The 21,949-nt window shown below is 50.1% G+C and overlaps 2 protein-coding genes and 2 long non-coding RNA genes across 4 annotated transcripts in view; 3 read left to right on the forward strand and 1 right to left on the reverse strand.

Moving 5' to 3' along the window:
- The first annotated feature begins 1,092 nt into the window (after positions 1-1,092).
- On the forward strand, positions 1,093-6,648 carry LOC146396909 (uncharacterized). Its single transcript, XR_014828221.1, has 4 exons — positions 1,093-1,186; positions 3,557-3,800; positions 4,048-4,188; positions 6,511-6,648. It is a non-coding gene; the product is annotated as an uncharacterized LOC146396909 (long non-coding RNA).
- A 1,457-nt stretch (positions 6,649-8,105) lies between these two features.
- PPIF (peptidylprolyl isomerase F) lies at positions 8,106-15,209 on the forward strand. The gene is made up of 6 exons (XM_001929483.5): positions 8,106-8,385; positions 9,645-9,675; positions 10,160-10,248; positions 12,019-12,115; positions 12,517-12,592; positions 14,210-15,209. The coding sequence occupies exons 1-6, from the start codon at positions 8,191-8,193 to the stop codon at positions 14,343-14,345; spliced, it is 624 nt and encodes a 207-aa protein (XP_001929518.1). The 5' UTR covers positions 8,106-8,190; the 3' UTR covers positions 14,346-15,209.
- Positions 15,210-15,374: 165 nt separating this feature from the next.
- The window catches only part of LOC146396910 (uncharacterized), a 52,164-nt gene continuing 45,589 nt past the window's right edge, over positions 15,375-21,949 (forward strand). The window contains exon 1 of the long non-coding RNA XR_014828212.1: positions 15,375-15,446. This is a non-coding gene — a long non-coding RNA (uncharacterized LOC146396910). The remainder of the gene's footprint in view (positions 15,447-21,949) is intronic.
- ZCCHC24 (zinc finger CCHC-type containing 24) overlaps positions 19,194-21,949 on the reverse strand; it is a 78,199-nt gene continuing 75,443 nt past the window's right edge. Inside the window, exon 4 of the mRNA XM_084997446.1 lies at positions 19,194-19,409. Within this exon, the coding sequence (XP_084853572.1) occupies positions 19,257-19,409 (153 nt within the window). The 3' untranslated portion in view covers positions 19,194-19,256. The remainder of the gene's footprint in view (positions 19,410-21,949) is intronic.

Here is a 21,949-nt window from a genome sequence, read left to right on the forward strand (position 1 = left end):
TACCTGTGAAAGGCAGTGAGGCGGAAGAAGGGGGAGGATGGGCGAACTGTCACACTGTCAATCAAGTCTGACCTTGAGTAAAGGAGAGAGGGAGGGAGGGATGGAGGCGGAGGAGTGGAAGGAGGGTTGGTTGAATGGAATCCTCTTGCACATCCTTTCAGGGAGTCCTCTGGCCAAAATCCACCATTGGAGGGATTATTGTCTCCCAGAATGGGGGCTGTTGCACCCCTGCCACAGTCAGTCAGTGGCTGGGGTCATGGCTCAGGGGGTGGACATGAGGATAGATTCAGAGGCCAACCCCACACCTTGCAGGCAGAAACCTGAGCAATGCTTTCTCGTGGCTGCCATATCGGGCAGTTGGGAGGGGAGGGTAGGACACAGTGGAGACCCACAAAAAAGCATGAGGCATTAGGGGTAAATGCACAAGGCTGATGATGCCAGAATGATATCCCATAACTTCTGTGGACATTTCTTCTACAGCTTCCAATGACTTTGAACATCCTTTTTCTTCTGACTGCTGGCCATTTCTGTTTTGCAGTTTGTGACCTACCTAATCATTTCCTCTGTGTTTTCTGTTGCGATGTTAACGTTTCTTGTTGATTTTCATGAACAAGTGCTGTATTAAATTTACACACATATTGAAAGGATGAAAATGCAGCCTAACCCTCCAAGACCCCAAGAAGGTAGTAAAGAGCCCTAACTCCAGCTTCCTAAAAAGCCCTAGATGCCCCGAATTCCAGACCCTGCTCACTGCCAGTAAGTAGGTAGAAGGTCACACTTCTTGCTGTTCCAGGGCCTGCTATCCTGGCCTAAGTAAGATAACAGGAAATGAGTTGACTAATCACTTATCTGGATTCTGTAAAACTGACTGGCGCCATAGAAGAATTGATTACACATTAAAAGCCCTAGTGACCTATCTCAACTGCAATCTGTCACTCTGCCCAGGAGCCCACGCAAATGCGGATCTCCAGAACTGTAGAAAAAAATGATTGGTCCACGGAGCGCGGGCTCTCGATGTTTTAAAATGATTGGTTTGCGAAGCGCAGGCTTTGTTGTGAACTCCATAAAAGCTGCCCCGATTCCGCACTCGCCGCCGCAGTCCTCTACCCCTGCGTGGCATACGACTGTGGGCCCCAGCGTGCTTGGAATGAAAATCCTCTTGCTGTTTGCATCAAGACCGCTTCTCGTGAGTGATTTGGGCTGTCGCCTCTTCCGAGTCCAGACGAGGGGGATTCTACTGGCCTTTCAATATCACAGATGGTTATTTGAAAGTGTTTTAATTATGTAATAGATAAGAACTTTGGTCCACAAGCCCAAGTATGCAAGAAATACTACTAAATTTACTTTTTTTTCTTTTTAGGGCTGCACCCATGCCATATGGAGGTTCCCAGACTAGGGGTTTAATCACTGCTCTTGCTGCTGGCCTACGCCAGAGCCACAGAAACACCAAATCTGAGCCGCGTCTGTGACCTACACCACAGCTCATGGCAATGCCGGATCCTCAACCCACTGAGTGAGGCCAGGGATTGAACCTGCAACCTCATGGTTCCTAGTCAGATTCGTTTCCACTGTACCACAATGGGAACTCCGAGTTCTATATTTTTCTTTACGGTTCCTCCTGTTTGCTTCTATGCTCCAAAACTTCTGACCATTTTGAAACCAGTAGTCATAGGATTACCAGGATTCTCTTCTGGTTGTTATGGTTTCATGTTGCAGGCACCTCACCCACAGGCTAATCACTGAATTTGAGTTTGCACCTTGCTCTTTCTTCTCCCTCAAGTTGCCTCCACCTTTGAGGACTAAATGGCAGAGTCTCCAAACATCAAGGAGCCTCACGGGTTCCCTGGTCCTCACTCACCATGAGCAGGTCTCCCTTCTGTGGCATCTCCCCAGTCATGAGGCATTCACTACTACAAAGAATCATTATGTGATATCACTGATTGATAGAAAATGTTCTCATCTAAATAAGTCCAAATCTGGCTCCTGCTGATCCAGCCTCAGGCCTTGGGAGCCCCACTGTGTCCTCTGCCGGTGACAGGCCTCATCATTCTGGAAATGGCATCGTCTCCACCCCCTCCTCTAGACAACAGCCTTGCTAGAGCTGCCCCCAGGGTGATTCCCAGGGTCCCCTGCTCCCCTTCCTGGTTGGATCTTCTGCTGAATTTGTTGGGTCTTCCTGTCCACATGCAACTGAGGCCAATGCTGTGATCTGATGTGTCCGGGCCAGCCCCACACCAGGGCCCAGGACACTGACATGAGTTCTTAAGAACACAGCCTGTGAGTGGATCAGCTTTCCGAGCCTCTGTTCATCTAATAGCTGAGATCTTTGTTGTGTAAATTGAGTAGCCTGACCTGCACCTGCTGGCCTTTTGTACTAAAATTCAACAACAGTGGAGATTAGTTCTAGGATTAGGTCGAGCTGGGACAAACATGCCTAGAGTGGAAAAAGCTCAAACTCAAGGCCCCTGCCTCAAGGCCAGGCTCCTCTACATAGCCTTGGGCTGCCTGCCCCTTTGCTACTTAAGAGTTCCAGCCTCCTCTGTCCGGTGAGATAATAGTCCAGCTCAGCTGACCTTACAGGCTGTTTTGGGAACCAAGGATATCATGGCTGTGAATGTACCCAAGGAAGCCTCCAAAATTACACACAAGTTGGTGTGAGGATGGCATTATTATATATATATATATTTTTTAAAAAAATGAGTTTCCGTCGTGGCACAGCGGAAACAAATCCAACTAGGAACCATGAGGTTATGGGTTTGATCCATGGCCTTGCTCAGTGGGTTAGGGATCCAGCATTGTTGTGAGCTGTGGTGTAGGTTGCAGACGCAGCTCGGATCTGGCGTTGCTGTGGCCCTGGCGTAGGCCAGCGGCTACAGCTCCAATTAGACCCCTAGCCTGGGAACCTCCATATGTTGCGGGTGCAGCCCTTAAAAGGACAAAAGACAAGACAAAAAAAAAAAAAAAAATCCACCAGAAGTTCTCTTGCGGCATTTCACTGCAGCAGCCTTGGTCACTGCTATGGTAGAAGTTTGATCCTTGGCCCAGAATATCCACATGCCTTGGGCATGGCCAAAAAAAAATCCACCCAGAGAGGTGCATCTTAGGGCGCATATCCATAAGACACAATATCATTCACTCAGAATCACCCTTCCCACCCTGACTGACTCTTCGGCTGGCCTGGGCTATTTGGTGCACATTTATTCATTCATCCACAGAGGCCCTCATGTTCAAGGTCCTTCACCATGTTGTTTTCCTTAGTATGAATAATTCTGCGAGGTGTTATTAACCCCTATTTACAGATGAGGAAACTGAGGCTCAAAGAAGCCCCCCAAACAGCCTCCCTGAGCTCACCCAACTGCATGTGATGTGGTCCCAAGATTTCCTCCTTGGTTAGGCCACTCTGAGCCCTCACATTCATTCTCGGGTCTGTCACCTGGCCTCACTGGTATGCAGCATAACCCCCTATCTGAAATCATCTTCTTTCTTTCTTTTCTCTCTCTCTCTCTCTTTTTTTTTAATTTTTTATTTTTTTATTGTTGTTCTCTCTTTTGCCCAGGAGACTTCAAGATTACTCTTTGGTCTAGTGACCAGCACCTGGAAGAGTGTCAGGCACCCAGCATTGTCATAGATAATAGCTGTGGAGTAAATGAACAGATTAGTGAATGTCAACCAGGGCTGGTTGACAGTCACCCTTTTCCAAAGCCTGCCTCCACCATCCTTCCAAATTCCTTGCTTTGGTGGCAGCTTCTCAGGAAGCTTTCTTCAGCCCCTCAGACCACCCAGATCACAATGGACAGCAGGTACACTCAGAAGCATGCTCCATCGTGTGGCCAAGTGCCTGGGGAGTGAGCCCTGCCCTATCCCGCTGGCTGCTCCCCCAGGGGCCCGCAGCAGCCTCATGACTTTTAAAGCCCAGCTGGACCCTAGAAGAGTTTTCTTAGACTTTTCCCTTGAGGCCTCTCTGGTCACTGTGTGCATCACCACCCTGGGCCTCAAGGGAAACCTCTGTGCCCACCTCTTCCTGACTCCCACGATGCTCTATTTCAGACCATGTTTGGGACCAGACCCACCCATGGTTCCTGGAAGCAGCAAGGGAGGCTGATGCATTCATACTGACTTCATGAAGCCTGGGAATGCCACAAGGGAGTTCCCCCAGAGAGTGCCAGGATCAGAGTGACCTGTTGGCAGGTCTGGCTCACCTTTTTTTTCCCCTTTCTCGGCCACACCCACAGCATACACTCATAGCATATGGAAGTTCCCAGACCAGGGATTCAATCCGAGCTGCATCTGCAACCTACACCACCACCATGGATCAAACCAGCAGCACCACAAAGACAAGTTGGATCATTAACCCACTGAGCCACAGTGGGAACTCCTAGTCTGGCTTGCTTTTTGAGCTCTCACCCAAGAAACTGTCTTCCGGGCTCCCTATCAGCTGCCCAAGATAGATGCTCTCCTAGACCCTAAATGCAACCGAGAAACATGAAGTCCAAGGCTTCTTCTAATTAAAGCACATTGTCCCAGTGACTGGCACTGGCATTGATCATTCACAGAAACCCACCCTGTGCCCACAGCAAGGCTACCTTCACTCCCAGCCCCTCCTAGAAGGCTCTCCAGGATATACCATATGACAACCACAACATTCATCCCTGCTGGGCACATGGGCCACCTGGGAGAGGCAGGAGGTAGTGATAATCACCCTGCCCTGCAAATGCCTGTCCCCATCTTCATCCCTCTGTATCCCCAGGGCAAAGCTCAGGCCTGGCATTCATTAGGTAGTCTAAAAACATGTCTGCTGAGTGAATCCTGCAGAAAGGACCCTGGCAAGAGTGAAGAGAGGGGTACTGACAGGCTGTGTGACCATGAGCAAGTTCCTGTCCCTCTCTGAGCTTCAGTTCTTTCATCTACATAGTGGCGATTAGAGCTTCCCAACTACTGGCCCAGAGGCCCCAGCCAGGTTGTGGCTGTATTGCTGATGGCTCCTTCAGCATTTGATTTTATTTTAAAATGAGTTCCCAACATTTAGAAGTTGGGAGATTTCCACAAAACCTAAAGTTTTGGGTTTATATTGAAAATTGAGGAGATTTGGCTATACTGGCCCCATAGCCCATATAATAACAATTGTTACGTATGCCTGGGGAGCAGCTGCCCCTTCAACTGGGGCGTTTGGACACAATGCTGCCTCCACCTACTCCCTATGGCCTCGCCCAACATGCTTCACTCCCATGTGGCCCTGCCTGGCCCCCACAGGTATCTGAGTTTGCAACCCCTGGATGGCAGCACGACCTGGCGGTTCTTTGGCTCTGTGCGGCCTAAAGATGGTGTCACAAGATCCCTGGGTGATGAAAACCATTAACACCCTGGGTAAGAAGCCACCTGGGCTGAGGGGAGAGAAACTATTTCTGAGGATGACACAGAGTCTATAAATAGCCTCAGAGCCAGGTGAGTGGTGACACCTGCCTCATCTCACTTGGGCCAGGAGTCCTCCAGGGCTGAGCATGTGTCAGTTCATGGCTCAGCTGGGACTGTCCCTCCTCCTTATGCCACTGAGTTTCAGTACAGCTATAGATGACTTCACAGCTGAGCCCGTGAGGAAGGTGGAATTTTCTCTGGCTCAAGCAAGAGGTAGTGATGATGTTTGATATTCCAAAAAGGGTGGAAGGTATAACATGAGAGAAGGAAGCTGCTTCTCAGACCTGGGGATGGGCGACTGCACCACCAGTGGTTCCCCAGTGCTGCCCAACTTAGACCTCAGCCTGGCCTTTAGCACCTTCTGTGACTGCCATGCCCCTTCACCCCACCCCCACTGCCAGCCTATCAGCTCACGGTCAGTATCATAGCCTTTCCTTAAAGGTGCCCTGAACTCTTCTGGCTCTGGGTTAGCTTTGGCTCATTCCCCCACTGGAAACTCCTCTCCACATCTTTGTGTCTCTGCCTCTCAAATACAGTTGTCTCCAGGCTGATCCCCCAGGCAGAAACTCTCTCCCATATCCCCTGAGTTCCCAGACCCCCTGGCTAACTTCTCAGTTTCTATCTTGCTGTGTTTTCTGTCCAAGGCCTGTCTCTCTTGCCCTCCAGACCCTGTCCCAATTACCAGCTCCTTTTGATGATAGTGAGAAGGGTTTGACATATGCAAGCCCTGATCTTGGAGTCAGAGACTCCCCCCAGCTCCAACACTCTGTTCCTTGCATGCCTTACTCCCAGCTCTTGGGGCCTTGCTTCCCCAGCTATGCAAAGGAACTGCTTCTCAGAATGTGATGGAGAGGAGCCGAGCTAAGGGCTGGGGAAAGTCTTCGAGAACAAAAAAGATTAAGTGAATGAGGGCAGCTCTTCACTGGGGTAGGGCTGTTCATGCTCCATTGGGTAGGGAATAAACTCAGGGCTTCTGGGAGCCAGTGTGAGGAACAATAGGGGACCACTAATCCACTTGGCATGGCTAAGAGCTATGTGAGCCCAGGGCCTAGAACTGACATGGGGGGTAATTCCTCTCTTTCTCCCTCAAATCTGCAGTATGCACCAGTGCAGGGGAGGATCTGGGAGATGTGCTGAGGACCTAGATGGGGCAGGGAGCAAGCCAGCCTCCTACTCAGGCCTGTTCTACTTCAGGGAAGATCATGAAAAAAATGAGAAGCCATTTCCCAGGACAGGGTGAGATCCCATCCTGGGCTGGGACCTGGGAAGCATCTGGACTCCAGGGTACAGCTGGGACATCATGTTGCTTGGGTCAACATTTTGCTGCCAGACCCCATCCCAAGAACTGATTCAGGGTCTGGAGCAGGTCAGTCTAGAACTGGTCCCAGCTCAAGCCCACCTGACTCCAAGGCTCAGCCCCTACCCTCTTTTCTAGCTCTTCAAAACTCTGAGCCACTGCAGCTGTGGCCCACTGCTATCTGAGCCCCAAACCCTGGGCAAAGTATAGACTCTGACTATCACTGATGCTTACAGCACAGTACTTAGCAGTTGACCAAGTTCTCTCTGTCTTGTTCTTTTTATCCTTGGAACAGACCTGGAAAACAAGTGGGGTAGGAATTAACATCACACCTATTCTGCAGAGGAGAAACTGAGGCCCAGAGAGAGGAGTCTGGGAGGACCGGTACAGGCTGGCAGTGGGGACTTCATGGTTCCCCTACTTCTGGGCAGCACCTTCCTGTCTCTGGGCCTCAGTTGTTCATCTGGAAAGTGTAGGTGTTGGCTCAGATGCTCTCTCAGGACCCCTGCCTGTCACTCATTTCCTGTAGGCTTCCCATGCCCCCCAGGCTCCAGTGAAGCCCACCTCAGCTTGTGGGGTAAATCTGCACAGTGGTAGCTCACACCCAGTTCCCCTCCTCTTCCCGTCTTACCTTTCCTCTCTTCCTTGCACCTCTTATGGATTGGCCCCTGTGCTATGTTACCTGCAGGAGCAGTTTCTCAGTGAGTGGGGGTAGAAGGGGAACCCTGGTTGCTGGGAACTAGGGCTGTCAGTCTGTGGGGTTGGGGAGGGGGAGATTCAGACCCAGTCCTGGTGGAGGACTGGGGGCCTGGTGGGAGCATGACAGGCTCAGGCTGAGTCTAGAGGGGGGACTGGTTTCTAGAAGCATTTGGAGACAAGCCCGGGCTAGGACAGGAATGCCTGAGGTCACCATGGGAGGTGTCTTGATCTCCTCCTGCCACTTCTCACTCTAATCCCGCATCTCATCTCCAACTTTCTTTGATTGACACTCAGTGCCACCTTTTCTCTTGGTCTGTACCTGTTCGCGGGGCCTATGGCAGGAGGGGCTGCCTATACAAAAGGCTCAAATGTAGACTTTTGTTATATTCAAATGAAAACACAGTACTCGCATTTTGGAGTTAGCCACTTTTTAGGATCCCCCCCGCCCGCTTTTTTTTTTTTTTTTTCCTATCTATTGGGACCCTCACAAAATGTCACCGGCCTCCTTTTGCAAGGTCGTGTCTAACTCTCAGGTCTCTAGCCCTGGTGTGGGTGTATTTAAAGGATTTTAGGCTAGCCGCTGTGCTTCCCGCTGGGGCCGGCAGAGGACAAGAGCGGACAGGCTGAAGGGGGCGTGGCGGAGGCGGGGCCCAGAGGCCGCCTGAGCCAATAAAGGCGGCGGCGCGCGGTCCCAGCTGACTCGGCCGCTCTGGGCGTGCGTGGTTCTCTTTGCTGTAGTCTCCGCTTGTCCTGGAGCTCTTGCACTCCGACCCGCGCTCACCATGCTGGCGCTGCGCAGCAGTCCCCGCTTGCTCCGTCTGCTCTCCGGCCCGCGCTCCGCGCCGCTGCGCCTCTCCGCAACCCGCGCCTGCAGCAGCGGCGGCGACTCCGGTGACCCGTCCTCTTCCGCCAGGAACCCGCTTGTGTACCTGGACGTGGGCGCGGACGGGCAGCCGCTGGGCCGCGTGGTTCTGGAGGTGAGACCACTGGACAGGACCGCGCTGGACTGAGAGTGAGGGACGGTCCCGGAAGAGCCCTGGACTCCGGGCCGGCGCTGTGTCTGGCTCGCTGTGTGACCTTGCTTCCTGCTCTGGGCCTCAGTTTCCCCATCTCTAAGAAGAGGCATCAGATTGGTCTCTCCGGGCCTCCCCTCGGATCTTTAGACCAATGGAAGTGGGGCGGGGGGAAGGTGGGGGAGGGCGCCCGTGGAGGAGAAAGCTCAAGGTCAGAATGTAGGCAGGAGGGCCTGTCCCGGCAGGCCGGCTCCGAGTTTGGGGAAGGGCTCCGAGATCTCACGGGGTGGGAGCGCAGGCCCAGAGCTCTGAGGTGGGTGTCGGGGTGGAGGGGGCAGGCTCTCCAGGATCCAGGCGGCTGACCCGCTGTGCGCTCACGTGGCGGCCCTTGCATAAGATGGAGCGTCCCCGGCCCTGCTCCTGCCATGGGGCGCATGGTTGAGCAAAGGTGCTTTGGGGCCGCCTCCTCTCCTGGTGGGTGCTGGCTGGGCCGGCCGCGGCCCCAGGAGTCGGGACCCTGTGTTCAGAACTCTTTGCCCCAACGCCAACCTGTCACCTTCCCAGGGTAACGCTTAGTGCCTGCCCCTGACTCTTTGGGCCTTTTTTTTTTTTTTTTTAAAGCAGGGAACAAATATGTAGTCTGGAAGGTAACAGAGGGAACGCTCCTGTGTAGTTCTTGAGCCTGGCCTGCTTTTGAACACAGGCGCCTCAAGCCTCTGTTTCTTCTTCCGGAAAATGGAAAGCACCCATTTATTTTAAAGGTTTGGCACCAGGGCAGCTCTTGAAGCTGGGAAGCAAGAGGCTGGCTTGAATGGGGCTCCGGCCTCCCCCCTTTCCACCAGCCTCCTGCCTCTCTCTGAGCCTCAGTTTCCCATCTGCCCATTGAGGAGCTTGGGGGGCCCTCTCTCCAGGCCCTGAGTCTCTGATGCTTTGGGCCCAGCTGAAGTAGCTCTGCTAGGTCTGCCTCTAGAAGCAGGCCAAGATGGTGTTGTCATCTCTTCTGACAGGTTAGGAAATCGAGGCTGCCTCCTGCCAGCCCTGGGTTGAGGAAGCAGCTGGCAGAAGTGATAGCCACAGTGGCTTCCCACGGAGGGCTGGGAGTGACAGAGGGCTGGGAGTGACAGGAATGGTGCTCTCTTTGTCTTTCCTGGGCCTCCGTGGGAGTTGGGTCCTTCCTTCACCTGCCTCTGGACTGATGTCCTGCCCTCTTTCTCTCCCCACAGCTGAAGGCAGATGTCGTCCCAAAGACAGCAGGTAAGGCAGGGCCTGGGCCCTTCTGAGTCTGGTCTGGATGCAAGAGAGGGTGGGATGGCTAGAGGAGTTGGGGCATGAGATCTGTGACCAGATGGGTACCCTGGGGTAGCCTTCTGGCCCTCTGAGCCTCAGAGTTGGCCTTGCCCACCTATCTGGTAGTAGCCTCAGAATCAGTAGAAGAAATATGTGCATTTCCTCTGGGACAACTTCCTCCAGTGGGTCAGTATGATGGCTTCATAGCCCTTGGGCTCCCTGCCCCGCTGACCTGGTGCTGGAACATCCAGGAGCCTTAGCTCTTGCCATGGTGCTCGGACATTGAGGTCAGGGTACAAGGTCACCCAGCTAGAGCAGACCCAGGTTGCAGGGCTTTCCATACCCTGCTTACCTCCTGGGGTGGGAGGGTAAAGAGTGCTCTGGCTGGAAGCATTGTAGCCCCTGGGTTAAGGCCTGGCGCTACTGATCTGCCTCTTTCTCCAACCCTCAGAGAACTTCAGAGCCCTGTGCACCGGGGAGAAGGGCTTCGGCTACAAAGGCTCCACGTTTCACAGAGTCATTCCATCCTTCATGTGCCAGGTATCTCAGATCTCTCCCTGCCTTCGGTTCCTCTTCTGTAAGTGGGGATAGAGATGGGGTCGCCTCGGAAGATTGTCATGGGGAGTAACCAGGGTGCACACACCTGGTGCCTGGAAAGTCTGAATGGAAGGCAACTGCCATCACTCTCTCAGCCTGGCCTCTCACTGGAGCTTGTCCTGGCTGATGTAGAAAACTTCCCTGCTCCAGGAGTTGAGCAACAGGGCAAGCGGCAGGACGGGGCAAACGGCAGGATGGCCCTACCTTACGCAGTCAGGAGAGTTGAGCAATGGAGGGAGAACCAGCATTGGGGTGTGGATGTGCTCAGGGGTAGATCTGAAGGCTTTGGCGGACTACTGAAGCAGTCTCTGCCCGTATCCCAACGAGCACTTGGCATAGGGGAAAAGGAGGAGGTGGAAGAGGGAGAAAGACCCAGCACAGACAAGAACACACAGGTCTGTACTTGAAGCCTCTTTTCAGATAAGGGCATCTGTCTCAGTTAAACGAGTATGTTTTTTCATCATGTGTTCTGCCTCTTTTCCAAAGCATTTTTAAAAAGCTGCTGTGTCAGAGGTTTTGAGGGTAGATGTCGACAGCAAGAACTTTCCCAAGGGCCAGGAGCCAAGCTATGCTGGGGGTTGTCCTGAGTTAGGTCAGGTCCAGCTAAGACAGGAGCTAGTGTCTGAAGTCAGCACACCCGGAGGCAGGGGCCTGGATGTCATGACTTCTTTGAAGTCCTTTCAGCCAGAAATTCTCCCCACCCATTCCCTCCACCCTGACCTGGTGGCTGTCATCACATCATGGTGAGTGGCAGTGGATTGGGGCCGGGCCTGCTGATGTGTTGAATATGAGGAGTGCAAGGGAGGGGCAGGGACAGGGGCTGTGGCTGTGGGATAGGCCTGGCCACAGCCCATGGCACTCTGCTGCAGAGGCTCCCAGTTTGCATGAGGCTGTGGATGAAGCAGGACCTAAAGGGGATGTCCTGAGCTGAACTAAGGTCTTCCTCTGAACTGCAGCAGGCAAGGGTAGGGACTCCAAAGCTGGAGGGCTCTTGGTGGCATGGGATGGTGGCATGGGGAGGCCCAGGCAAGGGTTTTGATTTGTCCCTCTCTGGCACTTTTGGCACTTGTGGATCCTTCAACCAGGGTAGTTAGGTGACCCTTCACTTGAGGATCCCTCTAAGACAAACAGCCTCATGACCACAGCTGGGGTTGGGGCTGGCAGTGGCTATGGCTATGGCTATGGCTGTGGCTCCCCATGGAAGCTTCAAATAAGCTGTAAAGAAGATGCCAGCCCTACACAGGCTCTGTTCTGGGCCAGCATGGCATTGGGAAGCCACTGGGCTTGTGAAGGGGTGATGTTGGGACAGGAAAGTGGGGACTCAGGGAACTGGCTCTGTGCCAGCTGCTGCTGCCACTCTGCACAAACCACACTTGGGAACGGGGTTCCTGGCCTCCTCCCTGTTGACTCCAAGAGTTGTGGGTAGAAAATTCTAAGTCACTAAGAAGCATCTCATGACCAGGGTTTTTAAAGGATCATTTGAAAACTTGCTGAGACAAAAGTACATCATTCAGAAACCAAGATAGTTATTGTGGCAGAAAATATTTAGGCTGTATTTTATCTTTGCTTATTTTCCTTGGTGTGGTATTAGTCCGTCTATCATTAGATGTTTTTTGACCCCTTTGCCTGAAGGCTACCGGTTGGGTGGGCTGGGGGCTGCACCCCTTTGCCAGCTCTGGTGGTGACCGCTAAGAGAATGCTCCATCCTTGCAGGCCGGCGACTTCACCAACCACAACGGCACAGGAGGGAAGTCCATCTACGGAAGCCGTTTTCCTGATGAGAACTTCAAACTCAAGCACGTGGGGCCCGGTGAGTGCAGCCGCCAGTCCCCAGGCACTATGCCCCAGAGCTGTGACCCAGCCTCTGCCATCCCAGCAGTCCTGGAGGCTGCACCCTGATAATTGACTGCTCCATATCCAATGATGCCCACTCCTGTAATGCCCAGATGGGCTTGTGGTAAAGTCTAGAGTTCAGGGCTCAGGGTCTCACTCTGGTTCTACCACTGAGAGCTTCCATGAGGCCCTTTCCTCCTAAGGTGGCAAAGGTGGACAGGCCCTAGGGAGCTGCATCCTCTGGGCCCTGGTTCTCCTCTCTTGAGCCCCCAGGATCTTCAGACTCAAGCATCCTTGTTTGCACCGTCTGCTGTTTTGAATGACTTTCCAGGTGAGATGCCTCCTGGGGCAGCCTAGTCATCCAGTTTGCTTTTGCAGGTGTCCTGTCCATGGCAAATGCAGGCCCCAACACCAACGGCTCCCAGTTCTTCATTTGCACCATAAAGACAGACTGGTAAGTTGCCTGCTTCTGGCCCCAGGTCCTCTGGGAAGGACGGGTGGTCTTGCAACTGGAGGGGGCAGGTAGTTTGAGGCTGACTCTCTGCTCTGGGATAGTAGCCCTCACCCAGGTGTGTGTCTGTATGAGAGAAGGAGAAAGTTCGCCAAAGGATTTTGGCAGAATTTGTGTGGTTCTTGCAACTCTGCCATTATCAGTCTTCCCATTGTTCTCGTCAGCTTGACTTTTCTCAGTGTTTTTTTGCACACATGGGAAGGATTCTTTGACCAAACACATTTGGGAAATGCTGGGGAACATATTAGGCCTCGAGATGGTCTGTGGCAAAAGTCTGTCTGCTTGGTTTAACTTGATGTTTCCCTGACCGATGTGACTTGGAGAGCACCTTAGAAAATGCTGGAGTAGATGTTTGGATATCACACCGGATTTCTCAGCAGGCTTTAGCATGGCCTGTAGTTAGCTATCAGCCCCTTAGAGCCCTTTTCCCCAATGCCCATGGATTTTAGGGGTGTCTTCCCAGGTCAGTTTTCCACTAAATTTCCTAAGTTTCTCTACCCAGAATCCCTGTGTCCTAGCTCTGAGACATCTCAGAGGGGTGAAGGGACAACAGCTGTTCTGGAGCTAACACTTAATAAAGGCCATTTCTGAGGACTTGGGGGCCTGGGTGGTGGGGGTTGCTAGCCACCTCTAGTCTCCGAGCCAGAAGGGACATGAGTAGACTTCCCGTGTGGCTCACAACAGAAAGGACATGAGTGTCGGGACCTGGGCAGGTTGTTGCCAGCTCTGCCTGCCCTCCTCCTTCCATGGACCCACCAGTGGATCCTATAGTGCAACCAGTCTTGGCTTTGTTGACCTTGGACTAGGCTGCCTTTTATTTTATTTTATTTATTTTTTTCTGTCTTTATAGGGCCCCATCCATGGGCATTTGGAGGTTCCCAGGCTAGGGGTCAAATCAGAGCTGTAGCCACTGGCCTATGCCACAGCCACAGCATAGCAACATCAGATCTGAGATGCATCTGCAACCTACACCACAGCTCATATCAACGCCAGATCCCTAACCCACTGAGTGAGGCCAGGGTGGAACCTGTGTCCTCATGGATGCTAGTCAGATTCATTTCCACTGGGCCACAATGGGAACTCCTAGGCTGCCTTTTAGGTTCTTAGGGCCTTCTCAGATTGTGAGCTGCTCAGGACTCACATAGTTTTACCCCACCTGTTACCCTGACTCTCACCTCAGAATTCATGACAATTAAGATAGTTCTGTTTACACAGATCTCTCATTTCTTCACAGTAGTTCAATATTCCGTTATCTCCCTGTGAAGAACAAGAATAATTTGCTTTTCCTGGATAGGTTCCTAGGATTCAGGTTAGGTGGCCTGGGGCGAGATCACCCAGCATGTGAGGCAGAACCCAGCCTGGGAGGGAGCCATCCTCCTGTGTGTTCTGGGGGTTCAGCAGGGCTCGATGCTGGAGCTGTGAGGGGTGGGGCCTGCTCTTCATGTGGGTTCCTTTCAAAGCTGCTGCTTTGGGTAAATTGTCCCATAACCAAGGAACTGTGACGCTGGGTGGCATTGCACCACTCTCGTTTCTGCTCTCCTGGCTCACCTCTCCTCACAGGCTGGATGGCAAACACGTTGTGTTTGGCCATGTCAAAGAGGGCATGGATGTTGTGAAGAAAATAGAATCTTTCGGCTCCAAGAGTGGGAAGACATCCAAGAAAATTGTCATCACAGACTGTGGCCAGTTGAGCTAACCTGCAGTGGCCAGGGCGCTAGGCTGGTGGCAGCTGCAGCACAGGAGTGGACTCACCCAGGTGGCTGCCTCAGACTCCCAGCCAGGGGCCCTTGGAGTTGCCTGGGCTTGCTCCACCGTCTCTGTGCTCCAGGAAGGCCTCAGATGAATATCAAACCTCACAGGACACTTCAGGCTGCTTCCCCAGTGCTTGGCCTTCCTCAGCACCCCGTCCCTGGACACCCGTCATGGCTACTGTCACCGCTCCTTGTCTGATTGCCTGACCCAAGTTCACCTGTGCCTTGGACATCAGGAGTGATGATGGAATAGCTCTGAGGGTAGTTTCTACCTTTTCTTTGACCAAGGGGGGAAGCCGGTTCCTGTAAAGGGCTGTCGTATCTGTTTAATGTCATCTCCCTAATTGGAATAATTTAACTAATAAGACTGCCTGGAGTTGAAGCTGAGACACCAACTACACCAGGCTGTGGTGTGACCTGAGTTTGTGGCACAGGCTACAGACCCAGAGCTTAGCCTTTGGAGCACGATCCAGGCTTTTGTGAAGGTCCTGGGGCTGATAACTTTTATCCTAGCCACTGTGAATCCCACTGGTCTGCTGCTCTTGGATTTGGGGAGAACCCCTGGGGGTAGAAGCAGCTGAACCTGGGAACAGACCCACTGCAAGCTGTGCCTAGTCAATGTGAATTCCCGAGTTGAAAACAAATGGTCTCAAAGTGCCGTGTGCTCTGGAAGGAAGTCATTGCGTATTTCCTGGTGGGCTTTGATTTTTTTTTTTTTTCTGTGTGTTTAATATTAAATCTACTGATTATGAACACAGTACACTTCTGGAACACCTTAAATGTGAAAATAAATCCTATTTTCTATAAAAGACTGTCTGGTGTCCTTGGCTTTAGGGAGCTGTGTCTGAAACAGGTATTTGAAGCCAAACTTTACTGTGTTACGACTGTCACTCGGTGCTCTGCTGAGGGCTTTTATGTGGGTTCTCAATTACCCCAGCAACCTGTGAGGGTATTCTTGTTATCCTCTTTTGCAGATGAGGAGACGGCTCAAGCTGTCTTAGTGTCTGCAGAGCATCTGTGGGTGCTGGCTCCACCTGTGGGTGACCGTGAGTCTCAGTTTTGCTCAGCTATGTAAAGGGGTAAATGCCCACCTCCCAGGGTGACAAGGGTTGGGTGTGATCCGTGTAAAGTGCATAGCACGGGGAGTTCCCACTGTGGCTCAGCAGGTTATGAACCCAACTAGTATCCATGAAGATGTGGGTTCCATCCCTGGCCCTGCCCAGTGGGTTAAGGATCTGGCATTGCCGTGAGCTGTGGTGTAGGTGGTAGATGTGGCTTGGATCCCATGTTGCTGTGGCTGTAGTATAGGCTGGCAGCTATAGCTCAGATTCAACCCCTAGCCTTGGAACTTCCATATACACTGCAGGTGTGGCCCTAAAAAGAAAACAAAGGGGGAGGGGGCATAGCACAGTCCCTGGCACATGATTTTAGTCAGTGCTCTGGAGTTGACAAAGGCTTTTCCTGTGTGTCAGGGTCTTAGAGGAAAAGGAGCCATGGTGGTTATCTTAGGTTAGATGTGGATCTGACTACCCTAGATGTAACATTTAAATTTGGAGTTGGTTCTGAACTCACAGGGAGGGCAGTTTGGGGATGGGTGGTGGTGGGAGGAGAATTGACAACTTAAGCAGCGAGGGATGGCACAGTCTGAACAATAGGAGAATCACATTCTACTCAGTGTGATTAGAATTGCTTCACATTGGGTTTCCCTGAGTCTGATGATGTGTGGTCACAGGCCCTTGTAGTCATTCTGAGGTCATAGTGGCTGGACTCGGGTCATTTGGAGTGTGGGGTTCCCTGAGACAGGTTTTCTGAGGTCTCAGGTTGATACAGTCACTCTGAGGTCCTGGCTGGAGTTGGGTGATTGGACTTGGGGGAGTTTCCGTGAAGTCAGTTCAGCTGCATGGATTGGGAACTCAGCTGACCTAGCAGTTTTCAAACTGTTCTCAAAAGCCTTGGGGGTCCTCCAACAAGGGGCATGAGCTCCTGAACCCCATTTCAATCATAGATACCCTCTGTTTTTCCTTAAAGGGATTTCATTTGAAGAATGGGATCTTAAGCCAAATAATAATAATTGCTTATCAGTCAACCTATCCAACATTTTAAAGATGAGTAAACTGAGGCCCTGAGAGGGGTTCTGGTTGCCCGAGGTGACCCTGTGAGTCAGTGGACAGAGCAGGGGCTAGAACCCAGGACCTACCAGTCTAGAGAGCTTTCTGATGGAGGCCTTTTGGGATACACAGGCCCCCTTTATTCTAAGATCACACGCCCTCAGAGCGCTTCTGATTTCAAAGCCATGCTTTGGGTCCCTGTAGAGTTTCCTTTTGACCTCTGGGGACTCTAGGGGGCTGTGGTGATATTGACACGTGTGAGGGTCAGCCCCTTGAGATATGACCTGCTGGCCCCTTGGTGAGGGTGACCTGCTGGCTCTTTCTGAGGGATCTCGGGGTCACAGAGCCTGCGGGGCATGTGTTTAGTTCACAGCACATTTCCTGAATCAATGAGAAAGTATGTGTGTGTGTCCATCCCTCCCTGCAGAAGAGTCTAGTACGGGGCAGGGAGATCGAGCATGCAAGAATTTCCTAAAAATGCACTTTCCTGAAGGTGGGACTGTTCACTGCAGTTTTCCTCCCAGAACTCTGCCCAAGGGCCTGAGCCTGCCTTACTACATAAAGCGATAGACAGGATACTGACTTGTTGCTGACACAGGTACCTAATGCCTGAAGGAAACAGTGAGTCATACATGTGCTCTCACAGATGGAATCATATGTGACACCATGTCAACACGATGTTTAAATATCTGAAATAGCATTTTCCCGAGACAACACAGGATAGCGTTTCAAAATGACTTCATTGAAATATAATTTACCTACAGTAAAATTCACATATTTTAAATGTACACATCAATAGCTTGTGATCAGTAACCACCACCAATTAAGTTATAGAACATTTTCATCTCCCCAGAAAGTTACCTCTGTGCCTATTCCCAGAAAGCCACTGATTTCTATCACTACGGATGAATTTTGCCTGTTTTAGAATTTTGTATAAATGGAATCCTACAGGATTTACTTTTTGTGTCCGACTTCTTTTGCGGAGCATTTATGAGGACATGGGAGAATTGAACACTCTTCTGGACTCTGTAGAATGTTGCTCCATGAAGAGGAATGTTGGTCAGTGTTTCCCATGTCTGATAAGGCCCAAAGCAATGTCTCTCCTAGGAATCATGGGGTGCTGGGAAAGCATGCAGATTCCTGGGCCACAGCTGCGACCTACTGAAACAAATCTCTGAGGGTGAGATCTAGGAATCTGAATTTTTAAACTTTTAAAAATTTTCTTTTTAGGGCCGCACCTGCGGCATATGGAAGTTCCCAGGCTAGGGGTTGAATTGGAGCTGCAACTGCTGGTCTACACCACAGCCACAGCAACACGAGATCCAAGGTGTGTCTGCGACCTGCACCACAGCTCACGGTAATGCCAGATCTTTAACCCACTGAGCAAGGCCAGGGATCAAACCCACATTCTCATGGATACTGGTTGGGTTCGTTTCCTCTGAGCCACAATGAGAACTCCTAGAAATCTGAATTTTTAAATAATGATTCAGGAGTTCCCATTGTGGCTCAGTGTGTCAAGAACCTGACATAGTGTCCATGAGGATGCAGGTTCGATTCCTCCCCTTGCTCAGCAGGTTAAGGATGCGGCATTGCCACAGGCTGTGATGTAGGTTGCAGATGTGGCTCAGATCTGGTGGTGTGGCTGCGGTGTAGTCCAGCAGCTGCACCTCTGATTTAACCCCTAGCCTGGGAACTTCCATATGCCGCAGGTGCAGCCCTAAAAGGAAAATAGTAAAAATATGATAATAATTCAATTAAAGTTTGAGAATTTAAGTGTACGCCAGAGGGGACAAGGTTGAAAAGGGAGACCACCAGACCACTAGAATCATTGTTGACTTCTTGAAACATGTTTTGCTGGATGCCCTGGGCATCTGGAATAAGAACTTCCACTTTTAAAAGATGCCTCACTTGAGGAGTTGGATGATAACTCTTGGATGGTGAGTGGGTACCCTGTGCAGCCCAAGCTTTGTGGGGGCTGGTGGGCAGCTGTCCTCTTCCATGGCTCCTTCTTAAAGCCTTGGCCGATGGCAGGGCCTTCATGGGCAGATGCTCACACGGTGGTGGCTCTAGCTCTTCAGTTTTGTCAGGAGAGGGTCTGGCTTGGGTGGGCCCAGACTGGAGAGCATTTCTCAGTGAATGGTTTCTGGGGCCCATGAGTCAGATCCCTGTCCCAGGTCTGCTGTAACAAGGTGGGTAGAGAAAGTCTTGGTTCCACACTGCCTCCTAGATCAGTCCCAGCCTTGAGCAACTGTTCAGAATCCTGATTGTATTATTATTATTATTATGACATGATATTGTGATGGTTAATCTGTGTCAGCTTAACCAGGCCCTGGACTGTCTGTACTTTTGGTCACACTTTATTCTAGGTGTGTCGGTGAGGGTATTCGTGGAGATTAACATCTGAGTAGGTAGAGTGAATAAAGCAGATTGCCCTCCATCATATGTGTGGGGCCTCCTCTAGTTCACTAAACACCTGACTAAAACAAAAGGCTGAATAAGAGGGAACTCTTCCTGCCTGTTTGAGTGGGGACCTAGGCCTTTTCCTCCCCCCCCCCCCCCCCCGCTCCCAATTCAAACCGAAACATCAGTCTTTCTGCTGGCTTTTGGACTGGAACTCACACGTCAGTTTTCCTGGTTCTCGGGCCTTCTGACTTGGACTAGAACTGCATCATGAGCTCCCCTGGGTCTCTAGCTGGCCAGCTGCAGATCTCAAAACTTCTCAGGGCGTTCCTGCTGTGGCACAGTGGGTTAGTGATTGGCTTGTCTCTCTGGAGGCACCTGTTCAATCCCCACCCTGGTGCAGTGGGTTAAGGATCCGGTGTTGCCCAAGTAGTGGCGTAGGTTGTGGCTCCAGCTCAGATTCAACCCTGGCTTGGGGTCTTTTGTATGCCATGGGTGTGACTGAAAAAGAAAAAAAAAAATCAGCCCCCATAATTGTGTGAGTCACTTACATATAATAAATCTCTTTCTATATTTATATACATACACACACCCTATTGGTTCTGTCTCTCTGAAGAGCCCTGGCTGAACATTTTTTTCTTCTACTTATATAGCCAAAATGTACTTGTAAAAATTCATATATTCTATAAATATACATTATAGAGAATTAAAATTACCCATAACTCTATCATGTCAAGGGTCAGTATAAGTTTCTGCATTTGTTTAAGATGTAAGCTAAGACTAAGGCTGTACCAGGACAATAGAGAACCCTCCTTCCCCAACCCCAAGCCTAGTCTATCACTAGGGGAGAAGGAAAGACATGGAAAGCGATACCTTCCATGTTGCAGAAAGCTGGGAGTGGAATGCAAACACTGAGGAAAAAAACCTTTGGGCACCCCAGCTCCACCCCAAGTACATGGCAATATTTACCCACCACTTCAAGGATCTGTACCTATGGGGCTCTGAAGGTAAGGACAGCAATAACTAAACCCAAAGCAAGCTCAGCTCCTGACTAGATCAAGCCAATTTCCCATAAAAAAGACCTGAAATAATTAGTCACATGCCCATTTCCCAGTGTACACACTATACCATTGTCTTTTCTGTATAATGTTTAGCATTCAATGAAAAAAAAAAATAGAAGACACAAAAGAGAAAGGAAAAAAAACTTAATAAATTAAGCAATTGGAATTTCCCATTGTGACTCAGTGGTAATGAGCCCGACTAGGATCCATGAGGATGGGGGTTCTATCCCTGGCCTCACTCAATGGGTTAAGGATCCGGCGTTGCTGTGAGCTGTGGTGTAGTTTGCCGACGCGGCTGATATTTGGTGTTGCTGTGGCTGTGGTGTAGGCCATCAGCTACAGTTCCGACTTGACCCCTAGCCTGGGAACTTCCATAACCTGCAAATGTGGCCCTAAAAAGCAAAAAAAGAAAGAAAGGGAGGGAGGAAGGAAGAAAAGAAGGAAGAAAGAAAGAAATCAACAGAATCAGGCTCAGATATAACCCAGTCAAATAGGGACATTAAAATAACTATGATTCACATGTTAAAGGATCTATTCCTTCAGGTGGACACCATACATGAACAGATGGGGAATAATTTTTTTAAGTTACACCTTTATTTTTTAATTTTTTCTTCTTATAGTTGATTTACAATATTCTGTCAATTTCTGCTATACAGCAAAGTGATCCAGTCATTCATATATGTGTGTGTGTGTGTCTCACATTATCCTTCATCATGTTCAGATGGGGAATAATTTTAGCAGAGAGAAATTATAAGAAAGAGTCTTATGGAGATGCTGTAAGAAAAAAGTACACCGAAAATGAAGAATTTCTTTGATGAGCTCAGTGATAAACTCAGCACAGCTGAGGAATAGATCCGTGATTTGCCAATGGATTATGGATGTGACACCAAATTACAATCAACAGAGGGAAAAAATTGATAAATGCGATTTTACTAAAGTTAAAATTAAAAATGTTTGTGCTTTAAAGACTATCAAAAAATTAAAAAAAAAAAACAGCTCATTCAATGGGAGAAAATAGTTGCTGCTGGTGGGATGTAAAATGGTCCAGCTGCTTCGGAAAAAGTCTGGCAGTTCCTCAGATGATTAAATATAGAGTTACCATATGACCCAGCAATCTCACTCTTTGGTGTATACCCAAGTGAAATGAAAACATATGTCCGTGCAAAAAACTTGTATGCAGATGCTTCTAGTAGCATTATTCATGATAGTCAAAAGGCAGAAACAACCCAAATGTTCATCAGTGGCCATATGGATAAACAAATGGTGGTATATTCATATGGTAGAATAGTATTTGGCTATGAGAAGGAATGAAGTGCTGGTACATGCTACTACCTGGATGGACCTTGAAAACATACTAAGTGAAAGAAGTCAGTCACAAAAGACCATACACTATATGAGTCTATTCATACAAAATGCCCAGGATAGGGCATGTAGAAATAGAAAGTAGATTAGTGGTTGCCTAGGGCTGAGGGGGTAGGTAGCGGTAAGTGGGTGACAGCTAACGTGTAAAGATTTCTTTATGGGATGACGGAAGTGTTCTAAAGTTGACTGTTTTGATTGTTGCATGTATCTGTGAATATACTTAAAAAAAAAAAAAAGAACCCACCCAAAACATTGAATAATACATTTTAGGAGTTCGCTTGTGGCTTAGAGGGTTAATGATCCAGTGTTGTCACTGCAGTGGCTTGGGTTGCTGCTGTGGTGAAAGTTTGATCCCTGGCCTGGGAACTTCTGTATGCCAGGGGTGCAGCTAAAAAAAAGAAAAAAGCACTTCAGCTGGATGAATTGTATGACACCTGAACAATATATCAATAAATCTGTTTAAAAATATATGTTGGTAAAGTCTCACAATTCTTCGGGTGTGTAAGCTGTTTCTCTGGAGTCCTGTCCCTCTGGAAAATGCTGAGATCTGACCTAGTTAAGGAAGTGTTATTGTGGGTCTTAGGTGTTCCCTTTCAAAGCACCTGCCCCAGGTAAAAT

This window comes from Sus scrofa, chromosome 14, assembly GCF_054392235.1.
Source record: "Sus scrofa isolate SSC_HxYL_T2T_F1_AM1 chromosome 14, Sscrofa_HxYL_maternal_Yorkshire_Landrace_v2.0, whole genome shotgun sequence".
NCBI lineage: Eukaryota > Metazoa > Chordata > Mammalia > Artiodactyla > Suidae > Sus > Sus scrofa.

Coding starts and splice junctions, on each gene's coding strand:
- PPIF (XM_001929483.5), top strand. CDS start 8,191: ATGCTGGCGCTGCGCAGCAGTCCCCGCTTGCTCCGTCTGCTCTCCGGC. Junction 9,676..10,159: donor TGTCGTCCCAAAGACAGCAG/GTAAGGCAGGGC, acceptor TCCAACCCTCAG/AGAACTTCAGAGCCCTGTGC. Junction 10,249..12,018: donor TTCCATCCTTCATGTGCCAG/GTATCTCAGATC, acceptor CCATCCTTGCAG/GCCGGCGACTTCACCAACCA.